Raw genomic sequence first — 17,180 nt, 5'->3', positions numbered from 1 at the left:
CGGAAGCTTTAGACTAATGGTTCTCATATTTGGGTGAGGGTCACCAAAGGAGGACTTTTTAAGGCATAGACGGCTGTGTGTAGCTATAGAGAAGCTCTAGTAATTTCCCTTGGTGGTTCTCAAACTTCAATGTGTGTGAGTCATCTGGAGATTTTTCTTTTTTGAGACAGGGTCTCACTCTGTCGCCCAGGCTGGAATGCATCTGGAGATTTTCTTTAAAATGTCTGTTTTCAAACTCTATTCCAGAGATTCTGATTCGGTTAGTATAGGATATGGCCCAGGAACTGGCATGGGTTTTTGTTTTTTTGTAATTTTTTAAAAACGAGCTTTCTAGCTGGGTGCGGTGGTTCACGCCTGTAATCCCAGCACTTTGGGAGGCCGAGGCAGGCAGATGACTTGAGGTCAGGAGTTTGAGACCAGCCTGGCCAATATGGTGAAACCCCGTCTCTACTAAAAATAAACAAATTAGCTGGGCGTAGTGGTGCATGCCTGTGGTCCCAGCTACTCAGGAGGCTGAGGTAGGAAAATCGCTTGAACCCAGGAAACAGAGGTAGCAGTGGGCTGAGAACGTGCCACTGCACTCCAGCCTGGGTGTTGCAGCGAGACTCTGCCTCCAAACAAAACAAAACAAAACCAAAAGTCAAAAAAAACAAAACAAACAAAAAAAAGCTTTCCTTGTGGTTTTGAACCAGATTGACGCGTGGTGACATTTTGGGAAACACTGCTCTATAGTGGGTCACCTGGGCCGTAGAGGCACTCTCCTTTGTAGTGTGGTCAGGTTATTACTGCTCTTCCCAATGGGGAATGTGAAGGGCTTTCACCTTGGTACATAAGGAAGCTTTCTGGCTGCAGTTCAGCAAATCTTTCCCAACACGTCAAGTCACAACCCATGAAGAATGGGTTCCATGACCAAAAATTACTGAATACTTCAGTGACAAGACTGATTGAACAATCTGCAAATAAGGTATTTGGAAAAATCTAACAAGTAGACCTATGGTATATTTCTCCTTTCCATCCTAGTCTTCCATCCTCAAGTTCCATTTAGGAAGCAACCCAATGATAATGAGTAGAAGACCAGGTAAATCCACCACAGCACATCCATACAATGGAAGAATGAGCTGCTCTTCATGATATTCTGCTAGGTGAAAAAGGCAAGATAAAGAACAATGGCTACAATATAATATACTAGCCTTTGTCTACTAAAGCAGAAGAACGTAAGAATCTATTTTGATTTCCTTTTGCAAACATATGGACAAAGTACTACAAAAGCAACTAACAATAATGGTTAATGTTTCGGGGAGGGTGGGAACTATGCAGATAGCTGGTTGACAGGATGGAGAATTTGTAATGTATATATTTTAACACTTACTTACATGCTGAACAATGTGAACATACTGCATATTATTTAAAACACCACACCCTCTCGTTCCCAAATTTCTACTCACCAGTATCAGGAACTATTAATCTACCACTTTAGGCACAAGGCAAGAAGAATCTAAGTAATTACATCCTCTACCTGCACCAATAAACACAAAGACTTCTGAGAACTTCTTTATGTGAGCAATTTTTAAAAATACAAGTCAAGAGAAAATCCCCAGAAAATATTTTCAATTAATGTTTCTGGTTTATAAAAGATAAGTAAAATTCAGTTACACAGAGAACATATAATGTTTGGATTGTAAAACCTTTCTGAGAGATGATACATTGACACACAACATATGAAAATAGCTTGAGATACAAAAATACAGTTGTGATTCAGGAAATGGCACCAAATTAGAACAATTTTATTATTTAACATAATACCAATGTATATACATTATCCTCCCAAATAAGAAACAATTTGATTCCAAAGTTTAAAATGTAGTTTCCAAAATGAACCCTTGTAAATTTGAAGAAGAAAGAAAGAAAGCCCTGCAAATTACACAAATTTTGATCCATGACTAAAATAGGCACCCTGTACCAATCACCTTTCTCATACAAAAATGTATATTATAAATAAAACTTTCAAAAAAGATCTCGGATGTTTTATTGCACATCATACAGAATGTTTTACTGCTATCTGAATGGCTTTTAGCCCTTTACTTTGTTAGGTGTTTAAAGTATCTACTCAAATTTGGGTGAAAACAATATTCTGGAGATATTATCATTTCGAGGATCATATATGGTATTTACCAGAAACAGAAACATATAATCTTACTAGACTGCTTCTGTCACTTTTTCTAAAATAAGAATGACTTCTATTTTCTACTGTTACAAGTAATTACCAGAGGTTTTAACAAATTAAAAGTCCTGTTCAAATGTCAGTTTTCTTTTTTTCAAACAGAAACCACATGTAGAGGGATTTAACCTGGTCATTCATTTCTGCCCCCTCTTAGGACCAGCCCTTGTTGAAGCCTATATTGTTAAATATCATACTATAGGGTTCCTAATAATGCTGTCCATCATTAGCAGTTATTGTTTTGGTCTCACCATTTCTAAACCTTCTTAGATGTCGTTAAACCAGCACAAACCAGCCGGAATGCAATGGTCTCAAAAACAAAAAGGTTCCTAATAAGTTTTCATACCATCTAGCACAGTGCCTAGCATAGAGTAGGCATGGAATAAATATCTGATGAATGAATGCAGTATCTTTTAAGACCATTTCCTATGCTTATATTAATTAATGATTTATGAGTAATATGCTGATTTAGGGTACACAGACCTAACATGATGACTAAAGGAAGAACACATCAGACATGAAAATAGACACTATTAGTTTCTACAGTCCTGCTCCAGGACAGAACATGTATTTGAAAGGTTAAAACTATTCCAATAATAAAAATTGATTAGTCAAATATTTTTATTTTGCCAAAGAACTCTAAAAGCCTTTGGTGATTCCCAAACATACAATGAACCCCAAATAAAACAAAACCAAATTGCACTATTACAAAGAAACAAGTCCATGAAAGTAGAGAGGAGGCGCCAGTTAAGGGACAGCAACTTCAAGGAGACGGTTGTTTTTTCGTTTACATGTTGGGACACTCCCATTTTTCTGGTTTCCCTGAATAAACTTCACACATACTTTGTCCTGTCTGAACTGTACCAGGAACCTAGGAGAAAAGAATAAAACAAATTAAAATATACACAAAACAGCTCATGATTACAATGACACTTGCTTTTGTATTTTAATGGATACTGATCTTGACGAGTACAGGCTGTGCATCCCTAACCTAATCCGAAAATCTGAAATGCTCCCAACTCTGAAATGTTTAAAGCACTGACATGATGCTTAAAGGAAATGCTTGCTGGAACATTTCAGATTAAGACTGAAACGTTAAGTATAATGCAAGTACAGTCTATGGGCTACCTAACAACATTTCAGTGAACAATGAATCACATATATGATGGTGGTCCCATAAGCACGGAAAAATGCCTATGGCTTAGTGACGTCATAGCTCTCCTAATGTAGGGCAATACACTACTCATGTTTGTGGTGACTGATGTAAACATACCTAATTCACTGTCAGTCATATACGATGGGGGTCCTATAAGATTATGATGGCGCTGGCCTATACAGTCGTACCATTTTTTTGTCTTTTATACTGTATTTTTACTGTATTTTTCTGTTTAGATAGACAACTATTTACCATTGTGTTACAATTGCCTACAGTATGCAGTACAGTAACATGCTATAAGCAGTTGGCTATACTATAATATACAGCCTAGGTGTGTAGTAGATTATACCATCTACGTTTGTGTAAGTACACTCTATGACGTTTGCACAAAATCACCTAGTGACACACTTCTTAGTACACATCCCCAAGTTAAATGACACATGACTGTATTCCAAAACAAGAAACTGGGAACACTTCTTGTCCCAAGCATTTCGAATAAGGGAGACTCAACCTGTATCACTTCTTCCCATGAGCACTTCTTACATAGAATTGTATCAATGCAATTTACCTCCAGTAGTCCTCATTTAGCCCTAAGAAAACTAAAGTTCATTAACTCATCATATTCTAGTAAGGTAGAAAGGCTAAGAATTATTTCTGTGTTTCAAATGGAAAGACCAACAGGTTATATTTCCATTTTTCCATGGCAAAAAAAAATATGGGAGGGGGCTCCTATTAAAATATCAACAAATTGAGAAAATGAGGTAAAGAATTTCACAAAAGGAAGGGGCCTGGCAACCCTCTAGTCTATGGCTTCTAAACACTGGTTACTCACATATGTCCTACATAGTTTTTGTCACTATCTGCATAGTATGCTAATAGCTATTGCTAACTTAAATGTATTTCAAAATAATAGTGACCTACAGAATATGCATAAAATCATGTGTTTGATCTACCACATATATCTTTAATACCCATTAAAATATTTATATAAAAATTATAAAAATTTAAAAAATCCATTAGTGTACAGATATTAATTCATGGATTAAAAAAATCCATTAGTGTATTTTTCCCTCAGTGTATCATGTGGACCACTGCTGGGAAAAGAGATGACTTTAGGTGTACAATTGAGCATCCACAGAGGGTTCTTCACACCATCCCTGTGCTGGTGCTGCGAGGAACCCCCAACTGTATATGATGAGATCCCTGAACTGAGGACAGCATCACTGGGGGACATGAGAGCTGCATCGCTGGGCCAGAAACCAGGTCTTCCAGTTCCAAAACCAGTGATCTCTTCTCTCTACCCTCATAATCAGCATAGCATTATGACATTTTCCATATTCTCAGGGATGGTTTTCTCAGTCAATGGCACATTATTAAAGTGAGTCAACCTAACAACCACTGACCACTTACTGACATCCCCCAGCGATGTGAGGATCCACAGCTCTGCTCTGTATACATTAGTTTCAGTTTCAAGGTCTAAAGAGGCCACATTTTGCAAACATTATCTGCTAGAATGAAACAAGGCAAATGTGTTTCTAATTCATCAGTTGTTTTATAAGGATAGTGCTTCTGATCTTTTAAATGGGTTCTTCATTTTCAACTTGAAAGCAATGAGGAAAGGACAGCTATAGTTCCAGATTCAACTATCTGAGATATATCTCTGGCATATATACTTGTATGTATGTGTCTCAAAAAAAATCTTTCAGGTTTATTGAAAATTCACACATTTTAAAAATCAAACACTTTCACATTTTTATTTTCAAAGACCACTTGTGGCTGGGCACAGTGGCTCATGCCTGTAATCCCAGCACTTTGGGAGGCCAAGGCAGGCAGGTAACTTGAGGCCAGGAGTTCGAGACCAGCATGGCCAACATGGCAAACCCACGTCTCTACTAAAAATACACAAATTAGCCAGGGACGGTGGTGCATGCCTGTAATTCCAGCTACTCGGGAAGCTGAGGCAGGGGAATCATTTGCAGCTAGGAGGCAGAGGAGGCTGCATTGAGCCGGGATCACACCACCGGACTCTGACCTGGGTGACAGAGGGAGACTCTGTCTCAAAATAAATTAAAAAGACCACTTGTTAAGTGTAATAAATGTATAGGAACTTCTTTCCCCAATAAACTTGGCCTACATTAACTGTTTCCATGTCTATAATTCATGATTAAGATTCACACTAGAGGCCAGGCACGGTGGATCATGACAGTAATCCCAGCACTTTGGGAAGCTGAGGTGGTCGGATCACCTGAGGTCAGGAGTTTGGGACCAGCCTGGCCAAGACGGTGAAACCCCATCTTTACTAAAAATACAAAAATTAGCAGGGCATGGTGGTGCATGCCTGTAACCTCAGCTACTTAGGGGATGGAGGCAGGAGAATCCCTTGAACCCAGGAGGCAGAGGTTGCAGTGAGCCGAGATCTCGCCACTGCACTCGAGCCTAGGCGACAGAGCAAGACTCTGTCTCAAAAAAAAAAAAAAAAAAAAAAAGATTCACACTAGAAATAACAATAGGCAAGATATATTGAGGACTTGCTACATACCACACTGTGCTTGGCCATTTACTATGTCATTAGATCAGGCTTTAAGACAATCCTAGGAGGTAAGCACTATTATTTACCTTCACCTCATAGAAAAGAGAAAATCCTCCTCCAACAAACAATAACATGGAATGTATTATTTCATGGCATTCATACCAGTTAGAATTTCAAGGTAAAAGGAACATGGATTAGTTGTTTGGATTTCAAATATTCAGAAAACCAATTGTATAACTTAAATGATATATGTGTATCTATTGTACACACGTGTATACCTATATGTATATACACACACATATATTTAAAATGTTTAATGAAACAAATTCACTTTAGTTTTTACTCTATTTGGGAACTTGATTTTAGAAATATGCATCATCTAATAAAAGGGATACATTCTGAGAAATGCATCACTAGGTGATTTTGTCATTGTGCAAACATCATAGAGTGAGTGCATTTACCCAAACCTAGATGCTACAGCGTGTTATTGTACTGTAGGTAACTGTAACACAATGGTATTTGTATGTGTAAACTTAGTAAACATAGAAAAGGTACAGTAAGAATAGCATAAAAGATAAAAAATAGTGTACTTGTCTAGCGCCCTTACCATGAATGGGGCTTGCAGGCCTGGAAGTAGTTCTGGGTGAGTCAGTGAGTGAGTTGTTAGTGAATGTGAAGGCCTAGGACATTACATTACTGTATACTTTATAGGTAATTTTTTCTTTCTTCAATAATAAATTAACCTTTGCTTACTGTAACTTTTTGCTTTATAAACTTTACAATTTTAAAAACATTTTTGACACTTTTGTTTTGTTTTTGAGGAAGGGTCTTGGTCTGTCTCCCAGGCTGGAGTTCACTGGAGCAATCATGGCTCAGGGCAGCCTTGACCTTCCCGGGCTCAGATGATTCTCCCACCTCAGCCTCCTGAGAAGCTGGGACTACAGGTGTGTGTCACCATGGCTGGCTAATTTTTTAATTTTTTTGTTGAGAAGGGGTTTCGTCATGTCACCCAGGCTGGTATTGAACTCCTAAGCTCAAGCAATCCACCAGCCTTGGCCCCCCAAAGTGCCAAGATTACAGGCGTGAGCCACTGGGCCCGGCTGTTTTTTGGCTCTTTTGTAATAACACTTAGCTTAAAACACAATACTTTGTATAGCTGTACAAAAATATTTTCTTTATAACCTTATTCTACAAGCTTTTCTCTATTTTTAAAATTTTAATTTTTTTTATTTTTACTTTTTAAACTTTTTGTTAAAAACTAAGATACAAACACATTAGCCTAGGCCTACACAGGGTCAGGAGCATCAATTTCACTGTCTTCTATCTCCATGTCTTGTCCCACTGGAAAGTCTTCAGGGGTAATAATACACATGGGACTGTCTTCTCCTAAGATAACAATGCCTTCTGAAATACCCCCTGAAGGACCTGCCCGAGGCTGTTTTACAATTAACTTTTTTAACATGTAGGCATACAGGCTAAAATAAAGATAAAAAATACAGTATGGGGGGGGCGTGGTGGCTCACGCCTATAATCCCAGCACTTTGGGAGGCTGAGGCGGGCAGATCACGAGGTCAGGAGATCGAGACCATCCTGGCTAACACGATGAAACCCCACCTCTACTAAAAGCACAAAAAATTAGCCGGGCGTGGTGGCGGGCGCCTGTAGTCCCAGCTACTCGGGAGGCTGAGGCAGGAGAAATGGCATGAACCCAGGAGGCGGAGCTTGCAGTGAGCCGAGATCGCGCCACTGCACTCCAGCCTGGGCAACAGTGCAAGACTGAGTCTCAAAAAAAAAAAAAAAAAAAAGTATAGTATAGTAAATACATAAACCAGTAACAACATCATTTATTATCAAGAGTTACATATTGTACATAATTGTATGTGCTTTTACTTGTATAGAACTGGCAGTGAAGTAGGTTTGTTTACACCAGCAGCAGCATAAACATGTGAGTAGTGCCTTGCACTATAACATTACAACAGCTGTGACATCAATAGACAGAAGAATTTTTCAGCTCCATTACAATCTTACGGGACCACCGTCATCTGTGCAATCCATTGCTGACCAAAATGTCATTATGTGGTGCATAACTGTATTACACATCTTGCAGGTTATCCTTAAAATGCAATCTAGTTACACATTGAACAGCTTAGAAGTTTAAGGACTAGAAACTATAAGGCAGTTGAATCTCTGAATGAATTCAATTCTCACTTCTATATGTACAAGTTTAAATTCCACTGAAGAGGCTGGGCGCAGTGGCTCACGCCTGTAATCCTAGCACTTTCAGAGGCCCAGGTGGGCGGATCACCTGAGGTCAGGAGTTCGAGACCAGCCTGACCAACATGGAGAAACCCCATCTCTACTAAAAATACAAAATTAGCCAGGCGTGGTGGTGCATGCCTGTAATCCCAGCTACTCAAGAGGCTGAGGCAGAATAATCCCTTGAACCCGGGAGGCGGAGGTTGCAGTGAGCCAAGATTGTGCCATTGCGCTCCAGCCTGGGCAACAAGAGCGAAACTCTGCCTCAAAAAAAAAAAAAAATCCACTAAAGAGTAAACAGGACTTTGACTCTCTTTCCATAAACTGACATCCACTTATCCATAATGATTACAGAATCTGGGTTTGTTAGAGTAACTACTTCTACTTCTGGGAACGAAAAAGCAAGGAAGGGCTTAGTCACTAAACTGCATGTGGTTTTCAACACTGGTTCTACAGAGCTAGCGAAGCCACTTAGGGCTGACACATAAAGGAACAGGCGCCCCTGCCTATGACTTTGGACATTTTCGTTTAAATTCAAAATGCTCCCTAAGGAGATTTACGATCCTTACCTACAAACTTCCTCTGCAGGCTTCCTGTGCCACCTGGGGAAGGGACCCACGGGTGCTACGTAGAGTCCTATGAACTGTTTTATTTTTATGAGACCAATCAATAATTAGGCACTGGAGAATGAAAGGCATTATAATGCTACCCAATGTTTGTTTTCTTCATGTGGCCACATTATAAATCTTCGCTCAGACAACTGTTTACTGAAAGCTTATGGCATCCAGAACATCACACGCCCTCTGTGACAGGGCAGGGCCCTTGCTGCCCAGAAGCGAACTGTCCCCCTTTCCCAGATGGCACACCTTCGAACACAAGCTGTGAGAGCTGCTGAAGGAGCTCTGTGGTTGACTATGTTTAGGAATCACACCACACGCTATCCCCGCAAAGCTCCTCAGGAGAATCACAACAAGATTTCAGGGGCTCTGAGATGTAATGTAGTGAAGAAAGATTTTAAATTTCCATCAGAGAACAATTTTTTCACAGTACATCGTTATTAGCATCCTGTACAAGCAATGTTCCTAGAATCCCGGTTTGGGAAATGCTTAAAAATAGCAGTACTTTGTGGTCTGGATGTTGGTGTGATTTCCTTTCTGTGTAAAGATGAGTTTATTCACATAATGGGACAACTATGAGACTGCTTCGTCTGTACACTGAGGAGCTTCTGCTGTCTGGGATACATACGATCTTCCCATGGTGAGTGAGAATTAGCAGCCCCACCAAAGCCCATTCTCCCAGATTATGAAAAACTTCAACTATTATAAAGGGATTTTAAAGCTCTAATAGGCCCTAACGTGTTAAATCCTTAACTGAAACACACCAACCATTATCTTTTTTCCTAATTTCTTTGTTTTATGAGAAAGATCTCATTAACAAGAAAAGTTATTTAGTCCGAACAGCAATTTCCAATATAGAGTATACATGAAGCCCAACCTCCCACCCAAATCTAAACACTTCAATGAGAACTTAAGAAAAGCCCACAGCACTGCAAAATCCTAACATATCAAAGAGAGTCTGACTTACAAAGGGGCAGAAATGGGTGTACATTTATTTTAGAAAGACTTTTAGGAAGAGTTGAAACAGAATAGACTAGAAAATTCTTAATTAGAAAAGAATATAATTTCCTGAGCAATCTAGACATGCAAAGAAGTATATAAGCAGGTAAACAATCTATTGAAAGGTAACCAATTAAGTATAATCAACATAGTAACTCAGATTTGTCCAAAACACTTACATAGATAGATACAATAAATCAGGGGATGCCCCAACCTGTATGCAAATAACTAACTTCTATAATGAGAACCCTAATGAGAAATTGAAGAAGCAAATTTCAAATTTATACCAGTCTCAGATGTCACCACATCAAAGAGGCCTCCCTGACTCTTTTTTTTTTTTCTGAGACGGAGTCTCACACTGTCACCCAGGCTGGAGTGTGGTGGCACGATCTCGGCTCATTGCAATCTCCGCCTCCCGGGTTCAAGAGATTCTCCTGCCTCAGCCTCTTGAGTAGCTGGGATTACAGGGCCCGCCACCACGCCCAGCTAATTTTTTTTGTATTTTAAGTAGAGACGGTTTCACCATGTTGGCCAGGCTGGTCTCGAACTCCTGACCTCGTGATTTGCCTGCCTCGGCCTCCCAAAGTGCTGGGATTACAGGCGTGAGCCACTGCGCCTGGCCTACTCTCTGACTCTTAACCCTTTTTTTCCTCCATAAACACTTGTTAGCCAAAATCTTATCAACTATTTTATCATTTTATTTGTACATACTGGTCTCTTCCACTAGGATGTCAGGTACATGAGGTTGGAGACTTGGTCAGTGTCATTCACTGCCCATTTATCATGTGGAACAACTACTAGACACATACCTGGTACTTAATAAGTAGTTGTATTAATGAATGAGATCAGAGAGCTGAACTAAAACAAAAAAGCTAAAAGAGAAAAAGGGTTTTCAAACAATACATGAACGTACTCATCGGAAATCTCAATATTGAGCTTCTGTTTGGTTTGGCTGAGAGTCGTGCGATAGAGCTTGGTGGCCATTTCAATCAGGTGATCACTGCTGAAGAGAAAGTCTCCTTTACTAGCTGCTTCTGAGCCCTGCAAGGACAAACCAAGAGTCGGTCATAATTAAAGATACCTTAGAAGGTCAATATTTACAGGCTTGGCTAAAAACATACTTACAGTCTCTTTAAAACATCAGATCCTGGAATCCATTCTCCCAAGGTAAACAATAATGACAAAAGCAGTGTTTCTTCCAACTTGCTCAGAGCACTTTAGTAAGGTTACCTAATCTCCTCCTACCTAAAGTTGGTGGATGCAGCAGAAGCACCATCTGCATCACTTGGAGCTTGCTAGAAAAGCAGAATCTCAGGCCCTACCACAGCCCCAGTGAATATGAAACCACAACACAACCTCCAGGTATGGGTTTACACATTCAGGTTTGAGGAGCATGGACCTATCCCGCAACTCTTCTGAAGGACTTGATTAAAAAACCTCTCAGTGATTTGGTTAAAACCCTAACGACAACACTTCCAACAAATATCCTAGGGCAGTGGCTCTCAGCCTTAGCTGTGCAAGGGAATCATCCGGGTTTATTAAAAAAAAAAAAAAAAAAAAAAAAAAAAACATGATGCTTGTGCCCCTTCTGAGAAATTCTAATTTGATTTCATAGGGGTATGGCCTGGGCATCAGAATTTTTAAAGTTCCCAAGCTGTTTACATGTGTCACTGAGGATGAGAATCACTGTCCTAGTATTTGATATGCCCCCTTTAAGTTAAGATCCAAAGTAGGGTAAACAGGCTAAGGGAAGCTTTGGGGATTTTTCTAAGTTTAGGGTTGGCCAGAGAGTAACATTATTAGCTAGACACATGTCCCTACATATGATCAATATTTGGTAGCTTTTGTTTATTCAGTGACTATGTGTTATGTGACAGGCCCTGTTCCTCCAGTGTCTCATTTAATCCTTAATCCTTACAACAATGCTATGAAGTAGGCACTCTTACTATCCCCATTTTAAAGATGAGAAAAAGTAGGTAGGCACACACAAATTAAATGCCTTGGCCAAAATCATCATAAAGCGAGTGAGACCAATTCCAGAACCTACATGTAACCACTGCATCCAAGCCAAGAGTCCTGGTTAAGCTAAAGGCACAGAACACTAAAAATTATTTAGGTTAAAATTAACTGGCGGTTATTTTATTTTAGTTGTATCCTTTAATATAAACCCCCAGATTAGAGATGAACATTAAGACATTTACTAAGTTGATACATAGAAGAAAAAACAGGAGAAAACAAAATTTAAAACATCTTGATATTTCTATGTATTAGTCTCAAAAAGTAAAGTTAACTGGTCAATAAAAGTGATTAACTTTATTCAATTACTGAAAAACTGAGTCCGAGATTTTACATAGGGGCAAATATCCAAAATTTGCAAATTAGCAAGGCAGGTATATAAACTGCCATAGGATTATCAGATATGGAAATTTTTTAAATCAATGGCTGAGAGATTAAGCACAGAAATCTTCTGTTGAACCTTTACCTCTTTGAGGTGGACGGCGAAGAAGCCATCATTTTGTGAGCTCATTGATACCTTGGTCACATCCACCAATGGAACCTCTGACTTGATTTGTCCAGACTTTTGGTCAGCAAGAAGGAGATTATTGTTTGTTAAGAGGAAAATCCGAGATGTACTCTAAATCAAAATAAAAAATAGTATAAAACCAATGATCACAAATACTCAAAAATGGTCCATGAGTTTAAGGCATTATTTGCAAAAATTCCAATATCCTTCAACAAACATACCTATGTAAACCAAGAACACAGTAAAGAACATAAATAATATGTTTTATTTCATAAAAATGTCAGAGAACAAGCAAAATTCCACCTAAGCTTAAAGGTAAGGGGAAATAGCCGCCTTCACAGTTAACTCTTCTGAGAACATGAAATGCAAATTTTTACATTCAGAAAACAGGGTGACTATCCCAACTAATAGGTACTTCTTATCAGTCTTCAAGGTTAGCATTTTTACCTTCCCATTAGCACGGTTAATTTTGTTCACGACTTCAGCAATGATGATCTTTTCTTCAATGGCATCTTTGAGTTTCTTATACTTGGGGTTCTTGTTGATTTCCAGGTAAGCCCCTTGGAATGGTTGCCCAACACTAAAGGAAAAAAATTCCTGCACATTAGAAATAGTTTCAAATGAAAGTACCACTAAAAAAAGGAAACAGGTCAGTTGATTCTAAGGAGTAGCTGACAACTTCATAAAAATTGATTTCAATTTATTTTATATATTACACTTGCATCTGTCCTAAATATAAGTTGGAAATGAAACCTTAAACCTATTTCAAATACATTTTTGAGGTGATCATGGCATTTGGTGGGCAGGACTTTGATAATAAGCTTATCGCATGGAACAATCAAGATAGAAATCACTCATAAGAACAACAGCTAAGACTCAAGTACATGGCCTCATGTGAAGGAAAAGGCAATTTCTTCTAATCTGCTAATATAAAGTTAACAGCTGCTCACAAAGGATTTACTAACGCCTTCAAACAATATGTGGCAGTGAAAAAAGAGCTGAAATCATTATCATCACCTGCTCTAAAGAAAAATTTCATTTCTTGCAGAGAATAAGAAAATCAATAGGCCTTCTGGGAAAGAACAGATCCAGGGCAATCACTTTAGAAGAAAACTATAGAACACTTAATATTAACATGTAACTGTGGTTCTAAGTAGGCAATACAGATGGTCTCTGACTTGGTTTGACTTAGGGTTTTTCAACTTTACAGTGGTGCTCATACAACCATTCTGTTTTTCACTTTCAGTACAGTGGTCAATAAACCACATGAGATATCCAACACTTTATTATAAAACAGGCTTTGTGTTAGATGATTTTGCCCAACTGTAGGCTAATGTAAGTGTGCTGAGCATGTTTAAGGTAGGCTAGGCTAAGTGATTGTGTTCAGTAGGTTAGGTGTATTAAATGCATTTTCAACTTACGATATTTTCAACTTCATATGACATATGACAACTTCATAAAAATTGACTTCAATTTATTTTATACATTACACTTGCATCTGTCCTAAATATAAGTTGGAAATGAAACCTTAAACCTATTTCAAATATATTTTTGAGGTGATCATGGCATTTGGTGGGCAGGACTTTGATAATAATCTCATCACACGGAACAATCAAGATAGAAATCACTCATAACCCATATGATGGGTTATCTGTGTGTAACTGCATCATAAGTTAAGCAGCATCTGTATATGAAAGGAGAACCAAGCCTCTTCTCCTAGAGTATGCCTCTAAATGGACAGAAGTAACCAAAGCAAACATTCACAATCAGGGCAATTTTTTTTTTTTTCCCAAACAAACTAATTTTTGTAAAAGGTTAACTGTACACTTATCACTAAGATATCAATTTCCCTAAAGACTTGTCGGGGGACTCTTTCAGGACAGCTTCATCAAAGGCACCAAGGAAAAACTGCTGCTTCAAGGAATCTATAAGCTTCATTTTGAGCTACAAAGTTCTGGCAATTTGCAAATACAAATTTAAATGCTTATGTTGTGGGTGGAGGATCAGGGAAGAAAAATCCACGTAGGTGGTCAGCGTTTCACAGCTCTCAGGATATAAAAGGCCAACTCCCATAAGAGCTGCCACTTTGCAGGGTGGTGGGAGGCTAAATTATTCCACCTCTCTCACTGCTGTGGGGTGAGTGTGCCACTATCCCTGAAAACTGATAAGACTACCCAAAAAGGACTTGGCTTGAAGTTAACTTTTTTTGATTCCTATTCAAATGTGTTTTAAATTATAAAAATGCTAACAGGCTTTTAAATTGTTTCCTCAAAGATGTATCTTCCAGCCTGTAGTTTCTGAAGAGTCATCCACAGGAAATGTTCATTAAGAAGGTTACTCTCTAATTTAAAAATGTATAAAAAAAAAAGCTGAATAAAATTAGTTACTGAAGCAAGCATACAGACAAATTCTCCTGTTTGAATATGCTTTATATAACAGGGACTTTGGACAACTTTGGATTTAGACACTGTGTTTGACTTAAGGGAGTATGTATCACCTCAAGTAGCCACATCAGCTAACCAATGAAGTTGTACAATTTAAAATATTTAAACCCAGTGAGTCTGGCAATGTATATTCCTTTAATCCTTTAAAAGGAAGATATTTTAAATGTGTATAAAGTCACAGAGAATATAAACATAATTTATGTAATAAATGTGAATATACTCAGCATATAATACATTCTTTCTTTGGCCATTCATTGGGAGAAGCTTAAAGTTGTTACAGATTTGGCTTGAAATTGTACAATCTACTTTTTTATAAACACCAGATGAAAATGGGATTAGATTGCTGGGAGGAAGTGATGAATGCAGGAGATGTAAGACTATTGGGATAAACAGTCTTTACCAAGGACTTCACTTGCTGAACTTGGGATTGGTGTTCCTTCTTTTTCTGAGTCCATGTGTCTAAAATAAAGGAACTGAACGTGCTGTACAGGCCACAGAAGTCATATCCGTTGAGTTAGCAGACCAAAGGGCACCACAGACCAGTGCTCAAGCAACACTCAAAAAGTACTATCCTGGCTCGCTCTTTCATTTACCTTACAAATAAGTTTCTGACCTTGCTTGCTATGGCAGGAAGACTGGAATGGTGATTAAAGTAAATTGCCAACAGAAATTTGGCTAGTCTTTGAAAACTACGGAAAAGGAACAGGAATTTACAATGCAAACGTATCTTAACAGCCTATATAATTTTTATGTTAAATGACTTCTAATTATTTAGTAAAGTGTTTGAGCTAATGCTAATGGAGTGAAACCAACAATCGTAACCTCATTTCATTAAACTGCACTATAGACGCCATAGCTCAAATAAATGTGTTTACATCAAGCTGATTATAAAATGATTCACAGAACTAAAAATCACTCATCTAAGACTGAAATCAAATACCAGGCAAAACGGCGTACAAATATACTTGAGAAACTTTTATAATCCTGAATTTTATGGGTAAAGCAAAGCCATAATACCTAGATGGGTATAAAGCCTTCTTGTCTTTGAAGAGTTCACTGGCTTCTAGTTTCTCTTCATAAATAAGTTTCTGCTGGTCTGTGAATTGGTCCCTGTATTTTTTACACTGTGAGATATGAGAAGAAAGAAACAAAACATCATTTATATAAATAAATAATTACTCATTCTTAAATATGCTAAGACAATTTATCAGCAACAAGAATAACGGAGGAAGTACAAAACATTCACTAAAAAAGGCCAAAAACATTTTTCCCTTGTGGGTTTTAAAAAGTTTGTCTTGGAAAATGTCAGAGTATTATTTGTATTGCAGAACCTGGGATGCTTCTTCAAAACACACCAGGGCCTAGTGGGCATGGGCCTTGCAAGTACTATTTCCTCCCACTATGTCAACCCTTGGAAATCCTCTAGTCCTGAGGCTGTCACCCTTCTAGAGAGACTCACAGTAAAAATATTGTGCATCACAATCCACTAAGCACATTTCCACACATACACACAGAGAAAATTGACACAAAAGCGTCACAAAACAATACTCAATCCTTTCTATATATTGTACACTCTGCTATTTTCTATTCTATTGCATTTTATTGAAAAACGCTGGTAGTAATCCACTAAATTGATTTCATGACCACAAATATGCTATGACAGTTTGAAAACCACTGCTCCAAATCCCCCCACTACCATTTTACAATAGGGACGAGGGACCTGAGATATCCCCCTTCACTCCGTCCCTGAAGCTGCAATGAGAGGAGACAGTGGCCAGAGGAGCAGGGCCAGGTTTTTTAGATGAGCATTCCTAGAAATTCAGTTACAGGTGTGGTCAAGCGCTACTGAAATAATTGCATGGAGAAGTGTGAGCATTGCTGCTGACCCTTTCCATGGAAAGGCTCCCTTCAGGAATAAACAGCCCTCATCTCCCACCTCCAATCCAATGGAGGGATGGGTGAGATTGCAAAGCCAGGGGAGGGCAGAGGTGGTGCAGATCCCCAACACTGGGAGCTCCCTGTCATTATTTCTGAAAACAGTTTCTGGGTTAGACTCAAGAAAGGAGACAAGCCATTAAGAGGTTCATGAATCTCACCAAATTGGCTGTTAGAGAACAGAACTCAGAATCCAGTTCCTTATGTTGTATGGTACCACTTATCAAGCTAATCAGCGATAATGTCACTCTATACACAGATGATTCTAATAAAAAAAACAAGCCCACCGTGCTGGGCAGGAAAGTTTCCTGGAGGATGTGTGTACTGAGCATTCATTTACTAAATACATGCCCTTCCATCTAATGATTTTATTACATCTGATAACTGCATATATTTAACATTCCACGTTATCAACTGACTAGGCTATCGAAGTAAGGTCAACATCTATGCAAGTGCCCCACGTGCTCCCTGTTGGGCAACATCTAAATTACATGCCATGTC

The 17,180-nt window shown here is 38.6% G+C and overlaps 1 protein-coding gene across 9 annotated transcripts in view; it reads right to left on the bottom strand.

Annotated features, from left to right (window-relative positions):
- Positions 1–1,763: 1,763 nt before the first annotated feature.
- MYO1B (myosin IB) overlaps positions 1,764–17,180 on the bottom strand; it is a 179,656-nt gene continuing 164,239 nt past the window's right edge. For all 9 annotated transcript variants that reach the window (XM_004032967.5, XM_019022522.4, XM_055379286.2 and 6 more), the window contains 5 exons: positions 15,762–15,868; positions 12,748–12,880; positions 12,259–12,411; positions 10,690–10,817; positions 1,764–3,089 (listed from right to left, as the gene is read on the bottom strand). In XM_004032967.5, the coding sequence (XP_004033015.1) occupies positions 2,966–3,089; positions 10,690–10,817; positions 12,259–12,411; positions 12,748–12,880; positions 15,762–15,868 (645 nt within the window). In that variant the 3' untranslated portion in view covers positions 1,764–2,965. The remainder of the gene's footprint in view (positions 3,090–10,689; positions 10,818–12,258; positions 12,412–12,747; positions 12,881–15,761; positions 15,869–17,180) is intronic.

The sequence above is a fragment of the Gorilla gorilla genome, chromosome 11 (genome assembly GCF_029281585.2).
Source record: "Gorilla gorilla gorilla isolate KB3781 chromosome 11, NHGRI_mGorGor1-v2.1_pri, whole genome shotgun sequence".
In the NCBI taxonomy this organism is placed as follows: domain Eukaryota; kingdom Metazoa; phylum Chordata; class Mammalia; order Primates; family Hominidae; genus Gorilla; species Gorilla gorilla.
The sequence above is the reverse complement of the archived record's forward strand: the minus strand, read 5'-3'. Positions and strand labels throughout refer to the sequence as shown.